At 34.8% G+C, this 15,167-nt stretch overlaps 2 protein-coding genes across 3 annotated transcripts in view; one reads left to right on the top strand and one right to left on the bottom strand.

Moving 5' to 3' along the window:
- Positions 1-2,072: 2,072 nt before the first annotated feature.
- Positions 2,073-3,849, bottom strand: h3f3a (H3 histone, family 3A). The gene is made up of 4 exons (XM_056452329.1): positions 3,752-3,849; positions 2,776-2,916; positions 2,541-2,694; positions 2,073-2,447 (listed from the first exon to the last, which is right to left on the bottom strand). The coding sequence occupies exons 2-4, from the start codon at positions 2,901-2,903 to the stop codon at positions 2,319-2,321; spliced, it is 411 nt and encodes a 136-aa protein (XP_056308304.1). The 5' UTR covers positions 2,904-2,916; positions 3,752-3,849; the 3' UTR covers positions 2,073-2,318.
- A 617-nt stretch (positions 3,850-4,466) lies between these two features.
- The window catches only part of unkl (unk like zinc finger), a 40,357-nt gene continuing 29,656 nt past the window's right edge, over positions 4,467-15,167 (top strand). For both annotated transcript variants that reach the window (XM_056454228.1, XM_056454227.1), the window contains exons 1-3: positions 4,467-4,568; positions 5,448-5,657; positions 12,218-12,394. In XM_056454228.1, the coding sequence (XP_056310203.1) occupies positions 4,504-4,568; positions 5,448-5,657; positions 12,218-12,394 (452 nt within the window). In that variant the 5' untranslated portion in view covers positions 4,467-4,503. The remainder of the gene's footprint in view (positions 4,569-5,447; positions 5,658-12,217; positions 12,395-15,167) is intronic.

The raw sequence follows: 15,167 nt of genomic DNA, 5'->3' as shown, positions 1-15,167 counted from the left end.
ACATAGTTAAGTCACAATTATTAGTCACCCTTTGATTTTTTTTTTTTTAATATTTCCCAAAGTATGTTTAACAGAGCAAGAAAATTTTCAGAGTTTGTCTGACAATATTTTTTCTTCTGAGAAAGCGTAATTTGGTTTATTTTGGCTAGAATAAAAGCAGTTTTTAATTTTTCTTAATATCCTTTTTTAAGATCAAAATTATTAGCCCTTTTAAGCTATTTTTTTATAGTCTACAAAACAAACCATCCTTTTACAACACCTTGCATAATTAACCTAATTAACCCAGTTAAGCCTTTAAATGTCACTTTAAGCTGTATAGAAATGTCTTGAAAAATATCTAGTAAAAATATTATTTACTGTCGACATGGCAATGATAAAATAAATCAGTTATTAAAACTACTATGTTTAGAAATGTGTGGAGAAAATCTTCTCATTAAACAGAAATTGGGGAAAAAAATAAACGGGGGATAATAATTCTGACTTCCACTGTACATAAAAGCAAGAGGTTGAGTGTTATTTTCTTCTATTAATTTTTGTTGCATGAAACAAATCAATAGGCTATGCAGTTCAATATTAACAAATTAGTTCAATGTATTATAGTGATTACCAAAATACTGGTTATAGTGTAGTTTTAAACTTACTTCACTTGACATTTTTCACACCATTTCTGACTAATAAACTAATAAAAGTCTCACACAAAATGGTTTACATCCCCATATGGATACTTCAAATGATATGGTTAAGCATTTTAGTTTTATTATTTTGCAACTTTCTTAGCAAATGCATAACACAATATATTGTGGTGCTGATTCCCCCAATTTCCAGGGACCCCACACTAAGCTTTCATTAATTTTGTTTAAATTAGTTTTTATATCAATGTAAAATTGATTTTGATAACGCTTACACAGCACTAACAATGTGAGCAAGTTTTTGGCCAAGGACAGAAAAAGTAAAGACAACTAACCATATTCAATATGGGGCTGCACATTATATTGTTTCAACATTGAGACCACTATGTGTGTATCCGCAACAGTTACAATCGAAGGATAATCAATGTTGGGATTATAGTTTAATATAGATTTTAAACCGAGTAAACTATCATCTGCATGCATTTTTAAAGAGCTAGTTCACCCAAAAATTACAATTTTCAATACACCCTCCGCTTGTTTCAAACACTTTAGTTTTTTTTAATGAACAAAAAGAATAGAATTTAATAACTCCTATATTATTAAACGAGTGAAGTGTGAGTAAACAGCAAGTACATTTCTTGGAGTAAAGTGTCCCTTTAAGGCTTGTGACTACGAACATTTCAATATATCCAGCAACAATAAATTTTTGTAACTTTAAGAAAAAAAAAAAAATATACAATTAAGACTATGCATTGTTTATTAGTGATGCCTAAAAACGATAATTCAATTTTCTCTTTACTATATTTTAAATGCTTGTAATATATTAATATTCAAGATTCATTACTCTACAACCCCCCCCCAATCTCGTGTGTGTATGTGTTATATATATATATATATATATACACACACACATACACATATACATATACACACATACACACACACATACATACACACACGTGTGTGTGTGTGTCTGTAGAAAATGCCATGTCAATATTCCATAACAGCATGAAGCCAGAGTTTAAAAACTGCTTCACTTTCCATTTGACTTGGTTTGTGCTAGCTCAAGAGCATTAAGCTGCTTGGCTTTAAAATATTTACCTCCAAGTACTTAGACAGAAAATGCCTTAAACGTTTGAAAATTGATTAGTCAAATTAAAATGGCTAAAATGCATCTAGGAAAACAAAAACAAAGTTGCTAAACTCAAACAAATCCGCAAACTGAACAATATGCAGTGGGTAGAACAGAATGATTGGATTGCCCTCTAGTGGTGAACACTTGTCCTCTCGTGGTGGCATGCCACAACCCCAATTTACCGGATTACAGACCTTTATCTTACAATTTATGGTAAACAAGAATACCAAATATTTGTGTGAACTTCAAAATTTAACAACCAAAACCCACATCTAAGTATTAAAATGACAAGAAACAACAAGCACTGATTTGAGGTAGAGTAAATTTTATTTACAACCCAATGATCGATGGAGAAAGTGATAAATACTAAGCATGCAACTAAAGCTGCCTTACAATGCGCACTACAAATGTTAATCTAAACACACTCACTTTAAAAACCTGAGTCTGTAAGGAATGCTTTACAAAATGACTCCAATGTACAAATCCATTGCTTTTACTTTGAGTGTTTGTTTAAAATTTGAAAAAAAAAAATTATAATAAAAAAAAGGTAAAAATTAAGCCCTCTCTCCTCTGATTCGCCTCGCAAGCTGGATATCCTTGGGCATGATTGTGACTCTCTTGGCATGAATGGCGCACAAGTTGGTGTCCTCAAACAGACCAACAAGGTAGGCCTCGCTTGCTTCCTGTTAAAATAAAATAAATAAAGATTGCATTTAACCTCTTAAACCCATTCCTATATATAATTTTTTTAGATTTCCTTGATAATATAATCTCACCTGAAGAGCACCAATGGCAGCACTCTGGAACCTCAGGTCAGTTTTGAAATCCTGTGCGATTTCTCTGACCAGACGCTGAAATGGCAACTTGCGGATGAGCAACTCTGTTGACTTCTGATAACGACGAATCTCTCTCAGAGCAACAGTTCCAGGCCTGAAATGTTTAAATTAAAATGTTTAAAACAGAAGATAAACATCTTCGTGTCTGTTATCACTTAGTGTCTCCTTTACTCACCTGTATCTGTGAGGCTTCTTCACTCCTCCGGTAGAGGGCGCGCTTTTCCTGGCGGCTTTAGTTGCCAGCTGTTTTCTTGGCGCCTTTCCTCCAGTGGATTTACGCGCGGTCTGCTTGGTACGGGCCATTGTTTTTCAATTTCTATGATAAAAAACACAAAGCGTTATAAACACTTTTGGGGTTTTAAAATAAATTAAAACAGCAGTGGACTTAAAATGGCGGCATCATCCGGGTATTACAGCCTGCTTGCACCACTTCCGCTCAGATGCAGCTACATAAAATCATACAAATCTTGTTTTCTGCTAATGAGCAAAGTCAAATGAAACACAGTATGAAGTTAAAATTATTATACCTGAAGTTAAGCTTCGTGCATGAGTGCTAAAATTAAACGAACGCTACAGAAACATATTTTAGCCAAAAGACGACCGGTTTTATTCTGTCACCCTCCATCTGCAGCAGAGGAACGGTTTCCCTCTCAAACCTCAACACAAATCATCAGCACAACACTAAGCACGCTTTCAAAGGGAATGGCTAAGAAACTTAGAAACGGCGGGAAAATGCGCAGAGGCACAAGGGAGAGTTATTTGAATGCAGCATCCAAACAGCCGGCAACTCGACCCCGTCAAGAACAAGCTGAACAAACCATTGTCCAAAATGGCGGGCAAAAACGTACATTGATAAACCAGCACATAATTACCAGACACCACATGCGATGCAAATCCTACGAGGAAAACAATCCTACACGTGATAAAGAAAATGTCCATATATTATTTGAAGTATTTCTGAGATATTTACAACAATAATCTGTGCTAATATCAAATTAGCCAGAAATGTATCTGTCAATAAACACGAGAACCCCAAAATCCGACCAGCTCTGTAAATAACACGAAGATTTGTTTAAAGTTAACTTTCCTGTAAGTACTAATATTACTGTCCATTACCACATTTTCTACCAAATAAAATAAAGCCTACTTACACAAACGTCGTTGTACCACGATCTTCAACTCGGCGGATCTTGTATTTGAAATATGAGGGTTGGGCTTCTATTTATATATTTCTGAGGCTTGTCCCTTAGATACGCCCACGTGTGACGTTCCTCTATTCTCATTGGTGTAACGCAACACAGCTCCCCCTCTGATGTTTCGCTTCATCTGCATTGTTTACCTTTCGAAAAAAAAATACAATCCAGCTTTATTGTATAAAATACAGTTTTGAATATTTCATATGCCCTGAAAAGTAATAGTGTAATAAGTTATACCACTGTCTTATTTTTATATTTAGAAATTCACAATTCTTGGCAAATGTTTTATACACATTACGATTTATTTACATTGCATTAAAACTCTAAACATAAAGAAATTAAAAGAAATACAACCATCAACAGCCGCTACATGAACCTACACGACACTCCTAAATTAAATAAAAATATGCGAAATTAAAGTACGTACATTCATTAAAGACACACAACTACACAACAAGCTAAATATTGCCTTGTTTTTATTGTGTTTTTCAATACTTTGTTCGAACGTCGTGTAACTGTAAGTTAATAAGCGTTTGGTTATTATGTGAGGATGAGGAATCGTGTTATGGCAGTGCTGCTATGCAGCATGGCCATTGTCTCTTATTTGTTTGTCCCGCCAGTTGCTCATATTGGCCTTGCAGCGGCGCGCGAGAGCATGAGTAGACGAGAGGGTCCCCGCGCACGCGCTATTATTGTTTTGACTGAAAATGCCGTCGGTTTCGAAAACGGCGGCGAGCGCTTCTCCTCAAACCGAGAAACCAACCCACTATACGTAAGTAAACATTAAACGGACAAAAATACATTTCTGCGCAACGCGATGTCTATTTGACAGTCGCCTGTCGGGTTTATTATCGTAAGGCGTGCTGTTTCCTCTCCCTCTGTGCGTTTTAAAATGGTGCTTTTCCTTTTGTAAATTCTTCCGAATGCACGCGGCTCTCAAATCTCAATGTTGATCAAATCAACAATCTCATGTCCACTAAACACAGACTTGTTTTCCGTTTTAACGCTTTGCGCGCGCTATGTGCATTGTAAAACTTAGAAAGTGCTCTTTGCTTATTTGCCCAATGTCTGCTTGTGTGAGAGCTCGAAGACATGTACACTGCACAGCAGTAAAGCGAGCAAGTTGAGACGCTCGCTAGATGTAGCTAGCAGGCTGGTTTGTTAGCTGCATCCGCCTCCTTCCTCGGCCCGTGTTTCTTACTCTACGTTCTTTTCCCGCCGTACGCACCATTGGTTTGAATGGAACGTACGTCGAAGATTTGACGTAACTCCGAACGCTAATCGCGGAGTACTTGGCGTAAGCTTTTAATGTTATACTGGAGAGCCTCGGTAAATAGCTCACATTGGAATTTTAACACTACGAAACACACTTTGTTCCTCTCTAGATGTTCATAAACACATAAAACTACCACTGCATGTTTCTAGTTTCTGAAAGCGTCGTGGAATGTTTATCTGGGGCTGGTTTTTGTTGTGGAATGGCAGCGTGTAAGAAACTACGCAGTGAATACAGCCGCAAACTTTGAACGTAGTTTGACATTCCTGCGTCCCATTCTGTCTATTCTGATTTGTTTACATCGGTCCATAGTGGTGTTTGGCGCGGATGTGATTCGTTATAAAGCGTTTGACTGTGCCTTTTCTGTCTGAATTCTAGATATTTGAAGGAGTTCAGGACCGAGCAGTGCCCACTGTTTTTGCAGCACAAATGCACACAGCACAGACCCTTTACGTGTTTCCACTGGCATTTTCTTAACCAGCGACGACGGAGACCCATACGGAGAAGAGACGGGACTTTTAATTACAGCCCAGATGTGTATTGCACGAAGTATGATGAAACAACAGGAATATGTCCCGATGGAGACGAGTAAGTAGCTTCTAAATTATTTTTATACACAAAAGTCACCTTTACGCGCCAACGCACGCCGTGGTCGTGTTTATGTTTTGGTTGGAAATGTGTTCGAGTTGCTCGAGAGGAAGCCTGTGTTTTTATCATTGTGAGATCTGTAAGATCAGAAACACATTTGACATGAGACATTGAGTCTTTTCAGGAACCACGAGCATGTTGTAATGTTTTGACTCGTCTTTCTGTGCAGCACACACCCTCTTTGTGAAATGTGCAGCAGATGATTGCCTTGTAAACTCACTATGATGTTTACTTTACGTTAATGTTTAACTCCCCGTGTGCATCTGAGATTGACTAATGGATATCACTTTCTCTTGTTGAGCAAGTTGTCTTTCGCCCTTTGTGTGTGTCTGTGTGTGTGTTTATCTCGAGTTTCACTTCCACTTTTAACTGCTGTATCGTCTCTCGGTTCCTAGTCTAATCTGTGTAACAGAAATGTGTAACTTCAGTTTGGAAATGAAGGTCAGGCTGATGATGGTGGTGTTTGTTGCCTTCCTTGTGTTTTGCTCTTTAGGAGCTCAAAGACACGCCCCCCGTATTCTGTCTTGTGATTGGCTATCCTGTGCACGTACTCTATTTTTGATTGGCTCATTGCTGTTACACTGTTTACAATTCCCTCGCTTCATCAAAACTCGTGTGTTTACCAAGCACGCCATAAGTTGTTGTTCAAAGGATATTCACAGTCTCACTCTTGAATATGAAAACATTCATGGAGCCTCTGAATTGTTCCAGTTTACTCCTGATATGAGTTTTGTTCTCAGTTAAGCTGTTAAAAACATTGGACTCAAGTTATGTTGTTTGCTATATATAAAAAATGCTAACACCTTAGTTTAAGTATTAACTAGTGGCTTATTACCTGCCCATTATTAACATATTGGCTGTTTATTTGTGCTTTTATATAAAAGACATATTCAACATGATCTTATTCTACTTTTCTAATCCAATCCAATATCTAAAATAGGGCTGGACGATATTGGAAAAGTCTAACATTGTGATATTTTGTTAATCTGTGATTATATATTGCGATATGATGTATGGGACATTCTATCAAAAACGTACATTATCTGTCTGTGAACATAAATACAGTGAATAAAAAGTATTCCATCACAAAAATTTCTAAAATGGACTGATGGTTGATTTCTGTTGGTTCTGTAAAGGAATATGTCATTATTTTGGTTCTCAGATTTTTGTTCTTTATTAAAAACACTTTACAAATGTACAAGTCCTGTCATTTTCCTTGTCCTCAGCCCAAGTGAACCTACAGCTTTAATAGTTTTGTTATGCTAAAAACTGTTATTTAGAAAGAAATACTTCAGAAATAGACATTTTAAGTTGTTATCATTCACATCAATTGATTAAAAGCATGAAATGATAAATAAATTCTACAAATAAATACTTCATATATATAATACAAATAAATTTGTCCCCATGTTTCTGTCAGTCCTGTCACATTTGCATTAAATTTAATATAAAATGTGTGCAATACATCTTTAAGGCTATGACTCGAAAGTGACTTTCGACAGTGAAGCTGACAGGGATCAAGGATGCGTTCTATCATTGAATTGTATGCTTTTATGCTTGCTTTGTATACATTTTTTGAGCATGACAAGTCAGGCCGTCACATTTTTAATAAGTGAAATTGTATGCTTCTGGTAGAATGTCCCGTATACAATTTCACCAGATGACTTGAATATCCCTATTTGGAAAGAATTTACAATTTTAGACAGATTGGGATGATTCTGTACGGGAGTGCATCTGCATAAAATCTAAATAGCAATCTACAAGCGTTGATTAAAACAATAAAGAAAACATTACAGTTAAAACAAACAAACATCTCTTATCATTTTCTATGTCTAACAGTATTCAGAGTCAGTAACTGAATAATAAAAATACAAATAATTAAGTTGAGTTGTTCATTTTTAAAATTACTCACGGTGCAATTTCTTGTGCCTGAATGATTTTAATACAGTCACAGGCCTCAAAAGCACATGCAAATGTCTAATTATCATACAGACTCAACAATGCAGATCCTGCGATGTGACTATTAGGCATGAGACAATAACTTTAAAAGTTTTGGAGACCACTGTTTTAAATTTTCTGCTTTTCCGTTCCTACTGTATATGTAAGATTTTTTATTTAAATTTTTTTGTATTTTTGGACAACAGTATCTCCAGCAGAAAAGATATCTCTAAAGATGTTGTTTTAAATTGTAAAGAAATCGGTGTTAATGAAACTAACGATGACAGCAGAAGTCAATGATTTATTGGAATTATTCAACCTGACATGTTTACTGCACCAAAATATTATAAATGTTTCTCAAAATAAAATACATTGTATTTAAAGCGGGAAAAAGTGGTTGTTTTTATACCCAGACATTTAAAAAGAATATATTTTAGAGCAGTAAATACAATTATGTAAAACTGTGATATTTTTATCCAAGCTTATCATACTGTCAGAATCTTATACCAGCCCATGCCTAGTGACTATTGCGAATGATAACATTGCGATATCGATGCTAAAACAGAACTACTACATTAATAACTATTAAATAAACACCAAAATAGGAGTTTAAGGAGGCAAAAGTCATAGTTAAAGGTTTGTTAATAGCAAGAATTGTACCTTAATATAAAGTAAGACCTGAATAATATAGCCTGTTTTGATGGTATATGATGATATGTGCTATTTGATTTGTGATTTGAGTTCTTTGCTCTTTAAAAATAGGTTTACACTTTGCTATAGTGGTGTAACAGAAGAGTTCAAAGGCTCTATAAATGGATCATATAATTATTGTTGTGTCCACGTGACTGCTAGTCAGGTGTCATAAGCAGGTTTTTGCCAAGTTTTTTCTTTCGTTTTTCCCTCAAGTCATAAATAATGGCAAGATTTTGGGAATGTTGCTTGAGTGTCTTGTCAGGTATCTAAGCAATTCCAGCATTATGGGCGGGACATTTGCAGTAAAAATTCAAAACATAAATTCACAGAAAAAGTATGAGCAATTTCATGCAAATGTCAACCTTACCATGAAAAGAAATGAATTTTTTTATTAAAATAGCGAAACCGTTTCTACATTTTTTTATGTAAGCAAGTATTTTATAGTACTTTAAAAATGCTCAAAAATGTCTCTGTCTGTGTTTTCAAACAATTATATTTGATTTACCAAAGTCACACAAGTGGCAATTTCACATCTGTCACATCCATAACGCAAAAGTGTCACATCCATAACGAAGCTTTTTCCTCATAAATGCAAAAGTTCCAAATGAAATAAAATCAATGATTTTTGTTCCATAGTGGGCCGACTCCTATCCTCTTGATTAGCGTTGTTTCTTTTGGGTTGTGTAGTTTAATTCGCATAATTTCTCCAAAGCATGTTGTATAACTTTTTTTGTCACATCCATAACACATGTTTATTTTCCTCATTTAAAATATAAAATATGCTTACAGATTGATATTTTTCTAATTCTATAACTCTGTGGTTAGTCGTTTTGGAGAATAGAAACTGTTGCTTCAATATAATGTAAACGTATACTTTCTATGTTAATTTATGTTTTGAGTTTGCTGGAATTGCTCATATGTTAAAGTATATTGCAACATCTGAATATCTATTTTTCCGAAACAAAAACATTTTTATGTAGTTTAATTGAGGGAAATAAACATGGGTTATGGATGTGACCTAAAACGCATGCAAGTTTACATTATACAACATACTTCATAGAAATTCTGTGAATTAAACTGCACAAACCAATAGAAACAAAGCTAATCAAAAGGGTAAGACTTGGCCCGCTCTTGAACAACTAAACAAGTGATTGATTTTATATTATTTTACATTTTTGTGACAGATGTGAAATTGTCACTTGTGTGACTTTGGCAGATCAAATATAATAATTTAAAATAGGACTGGGTGAAATGGCAAAAATGCAATCTCAATAATTCATTCATTCATTTTCCTTGACTTTCCTTGAGAGTTTCCTTTGACTGAAGCCACAAAAATTAGAGGGTCCATTAAATGGGACAACATTTTCAGCCGATAGATTTTCGGTGGCCGAAAATTCAGTACATCTTTAATATTAACACACTTTTAGATTCCCATTGCACATTTCTGCTATGTGATAGACTCTTAGATCAATATAGAGTAAAAAAGGCCAGAGCTTATCATTGTTATTGACATAAATTTAATTGTAATTCGATATAATACCATTTATCGGCCCAGTCCTCATTTGGAAACATTGACATAGACAATGGAGTATTTTTAAAATACTGTAAAATACTTGATTATACAAAACATGTTGAAGTGGTTTCGCTATTTTGGTGAAAACCTATTTTTTGTAAGGCAAGGTTGACATTTGCATGGTATTACTTATTTAAATGATAAATAAAATACGAGACACCACCTTTTAACATTGTGTTTATATATATAGCAATTATTGGTTGTGGCGATTATGTACTTGGGTAATGCATGAGATATGGGGATATATAATTTATTTTAATGCTTTGTTGATGCTAATGTTTCTTCATATAATGCTATTATTATTTATTTATTTTATTTTTTAGACCTGTCCCTATAGAATACTCACCTATATTAGCATAATTACTTTTTTAGAGCAAAAAGTATATTTAGTTGGATATTGGTGTTGGTGCTGCATCTTTCCTTCTTTCTATCTTTCTTTCTTTCTTTCTTTCTTTTTCAAGTTTTTCAACAAACTGGATTTTTAAATGCATATATATATATATATATATATATATATATATATATATATATATATATAAGACCTGTTCTTTACCAGTACCGTCACTTGAATTTAAGGTTGACTATTATTTATTTCCTCTCTCTTTCATCACTCTTTGTGCTTTGACTATTTCCAACGAAGTGTTAATGTAAATGTTACAGGAATTACAAACATGATTAATCCCGTGTGTGTCCGCTGCATCAATGTATGTCACATGGCTGCAGAATAGGCATAGATCACACATTAATTCACCCAGTAGCTGCCGTCCTGTGGTGACATCATTGCAGTTGCCATAGTTACTGTTGCTACCTGAACGAGATGCAGTTGCTATATTTGAGAAGATTATTGGGTATGTAGCATTTTCAGTATGAATCTGCTCTCAGGGAGCTGTGTGGATTGGCACGACCCCATTTTCTGTGTGCATTTAATCCTGTCTTACAAATTTTACATCAATATATGTTTCTCTTAATCTGATCAGTTGCCATGTATCAGAAATATGCAGTATTTCTATTGTAGTTATGTGAAAATGGATTTAGTTATTATATAGCCATTAATGCTGGGCTGACAACACCAAACATACACCTACTATTTCATTATGTTATGGACACATTATTCTCACTTTCATTATGTATAAGCAAGCACTCTCTGATAGCATATCTTGCGAAACATTTGGGAAGTATTTCACAAGTGTTTTACTGTTAGGAACGCCCAGCATTTATAGTGACATTGGTAGTTTTTGCTCTTGATTAGTTTCGTAATCTCTTTTAAGAAAATGTATATTTAACATGTTTAGGTGATCAAAACAAGCAAGAAGAATATATATATATATATATATATATATATATATATATATATATATATATATATATATATATATATATATATATATATATATATATATATATATATATGTATGTATGTGTATATATGTATGTATGTGTATATATGTATGTATGTGTATATATATATGTATGTGTATATATATGTATGTGTATATATATATATATATGTATATATATATATATATATATATATATATATATATATATATATATATATATATATATATATATATAATTAAAAACTCTAGTAAGATATTTGCTGATGGATTTTAAATATAATAATGATGTAGTTACTTGTTGTTGCAGCATTTATTTTAGATTTAGATTTAGATTTTCATGTGTAAAAATGAATCTTACTAACCAGTCAGTACTTTGTATCTAAACAGCAACAGATGTTAGAAAGCATAATTTGTTTACTCTGATTAAACTTTTGCCTGTGGAACTAGAAATATGAGTTGTTATTAGCACTGTTGCTGTTATATTTGTCTTTTTTTCTTTGCTCTGTCTGCTAAGCCAAGGGTTATATTTTTGAGGACTTTGCATAGCAAATAAAGCATCTTGTTGTCTGTTTACATCCCACTGTATTGCTTATCAATTTAGTGATTTATCAGAAATAATTGTCAGGCAGCAGGTGAATGCATTTCCATATTTTTGAGTATAACGCAATTGGTTATTTGTAACCACAAAATCTAAAAGTTTTATCTCTGTCCAATTTTTTTTCTGTATTATTTTCTGTGGCTTCAGGATATGCAGTGTAGTCAGTGGCACATGCCTATGTTTCGATGTTTTGACAGCCTTCCAAGTTTTGTAGGTAGATGTTTTTTGCTTTGCGTTACTTTTGGTTTGTCATTATTACCTAAAATCGTGGCGAAATGCACTGACCTGTGTTTGTTTGCTTGTGACAAATTTAAAAATGCATTTCTTAAACTCAATGTTACCGTTTTTCTTTTGACAGTTGTCCTTATTTACATCGGACCACCGGTGACACGGAGCGAAAGTATCATTTACGCTACTACAAAACTGGCACCTGCATCCACGAAACAGACGCTCGTGGACATTGTGTGAAGAACGGCCTCCACTGCGCTTTCGCTCATGGACCACATGACCTACGGCCACCAGTTTATGACATCAGGTACCATTTTTTTGTTTGGATTTTCCCGAATAAAGCAGCATATTTGAGTGTCAGTTTAGAAAAAAAGATCATAGAAAATACAGTGAAAGTTTCCTTGGTCTTAATGGTCTGTTAAAGATCACTTGGGAAACATTTGAAAAAGAATTAAAAATATTTGCGGGAGGGCTAATAATTTTGACTTTGACTGTGAATGCTAAGTGAACCTGAACTTAAAAAATACAGTTTAGCAATGAAATATAGCTTACTCTAAAGACTAGTAGTATTGCTATTATACTTTGATTTAAAAGTTTGCTTTATTTAGTAGTTTGTTTGTTGTATTATACTTTGATTTAAATGTGTCTTGACACCCGCTCCTCTCATAAATGGGAGGAAGTCCAGCAGTATTTATGAATTCAAACAGCCATTCAGACTTTTGCAATACCTATGATGTGTATCAAACCAAAATTAAGGCATACACACTTTGCAGATTGTGATTATAGTTGACCAGGAGCCATAGTTTAAAACACGTGTGATTTGTGGAGCCAATGTTCTACCATAAACTTACCTAAATTGTATAATTTGCATGTGTTTTAAGGCCAATGGTTGTGTGAGCATTTCAAAACAGTTTAACTCATTCAAGCACCATAAATGATCATTTTTGTATCTTATAGAGAGACTAAAGGTGTATATATAAAAAACAAAGACTATAGTGTTATTTTACATTTGGCTATTCAGTTTGTGTACTTCCCAAAAACCATAAATAACTGTTTATTAGGGACCGAGCACCGAACGGTGCAAGGCCCTATTGGAATTGCTCCGTTTATTATTATTATTATTATTATTATTATTATTATTATTATTATTATTATTATTATTATTATTATTATTATTCTTCTCCCGAATGAATCGCGATTTTGAGGGTCTAAACATGCCCGAAAACTCACGAAAATTTGCACACGCCCCAGAAGTGGCGAAAATTTACGTTTGTTATAGGCTTCGGAAGTGGGCGTGGCAAAATGACTCGACAGCGCCACCTAGAAAATTGATACGGACAAGCCCCCGAGCCACGAATCACGCACATACACGAAAATTGGCACACACCTCAAACATGCCAAGACCTACAAAAAAGTCTCAAGGAGCGATATCTCAAACCCAACAGGAAGTCGGATATTTATGACTTCCTGCGGCGAAAAAGTGGCGATTTTGCCATTTCCAGGCGTTGTACTTTAACGAACTCCTCCTAGGGATTTCATCCGATCGACACCAAAATTGGGTTATGTTATCTAAAGGCCTTGGCGATGTTAAATTGCGAAGCTTTAGAGTTTTCGGCGATGGGCGTGTCCGTGGCGGCCTCGTAAATTTTGACGACTCGCCACGAAACATCAAGTTGTTATAACTCAGGCATGCATTATCCGATCAGCCTCAAAATTCACACGTTTGATAACCGTCCTGACCTGAACACGTTTACATGCCAATATCTCGATACAGTTATAGCGCCACCTGCTGGCTACAGGAAATGACATGATTTACAGTGAAACGAACTCCTCCCACAAATTTCATGATATCAGCACCAAATTTGAGTGGTGTCATCTGAAAGCAGTATCGATGATATATTGTGAAGGTCTAGAGTTTTCGTCGATGGGCGTGTCCGTGGCGGACTCGCAATCTTTGATGATTCGCCACGAAACATCAAGTTCTTATAACTCAGGCATACATGATCCGATCTGCCTCAAAACTCACACATTTGATAAGTGTCCTGACCTGAACATGTTTACATGACAATAACTCGATAAAGTTATAGCGCCACCTGCTGGCAAACTTAAAATTGCCTATAACTCAGCCAAACAATATCCGATCTGCCTAAAACTTCACATGGTGGATTAAAATCCTCTCCTGAACACATCTACATGCCAATATTGAGTCACAGTCATAGCGCCACCTGGTGGCAACAGTAAAATTGCCTATAACTCAGCCAAACAATGTCCGATCTGCCTGAAAATTCACATGGTTGATTAAAATCCTCTCCTGAAGACATCTACATGAAAATATTGAGTCACAGTCATAGCGCCACCTGCTGACGGGAGCAAGTTTGGCATAAATCCTTGATTTTCACAGGTTTTTTATATATATTGGCTTAAATTATTATTGTTCGCGGTTCTCTGTCGTCCTACGGCCGCCGGGCGGCGGTGAGCCCGGGTGCGAGGTCCCTATCATCGCTGCTTGCAGCTTTAATTTCTTTTGTATCTTTGCTTTACTGTTTTTATTAATGATTGCGATTGGTTTATTACATTTGATGCTGATGCAAAATCATTCCCGTCAATTTAAACTAATGAATTCTTTCCAAATAAAGCTATTACTTTCATCTGGTGAAATTGTACACAATATTCCAATATTTATTGATGAAAAATAAAATATTGGAATGCCAGTTTTTTCAATATTGTGCAGCCCAACACCAATACCAAAAGTACAGAAAAAGCCAGGCAGTTCTGGATTATTTCTCTGATATTTAATAGTCTGTTTATCAATGTGCCACAGTTTTAGTGCTATGTAAAAGCAGCTGCTGTGAGCATGTGACTAAAAGTGCAAATCTTATGGGTTGGTCATTGTATTTTGCAATACAATTGAAAAGTGAGCTGATGCATTGACTTAGTGCAAATCTTGCATCTTTAACAGCCATTCAAATTAAAATACAACTCTAAATATTCATCTAGGTGTGAACAGGCCTTGTTGTAAACAAGTAATCCTTACACTCAGGGACAGTAGTCTGAAAAAAAGGATGTTGCACTAAGTGACA

The sequence above is a fragment of the Danio aesculapii genome, chromosome 3 (genome assembly GCF_903798145.1).
Source record: "Danio aesculapii chromosome 3, fDanAes4.1, whole genome shotgun sequence".
NCBI lineage: Eukaryota > Metazoa > Chordata > Actinopteri > Cypriniformes > Danionidae > Danio > Danio aesculapii.
The sequence above is the reverse complement of the archived record's forward strand: the minus strand, read 5'-3'. Positions and strand labels throughout refer to the sequence as shown.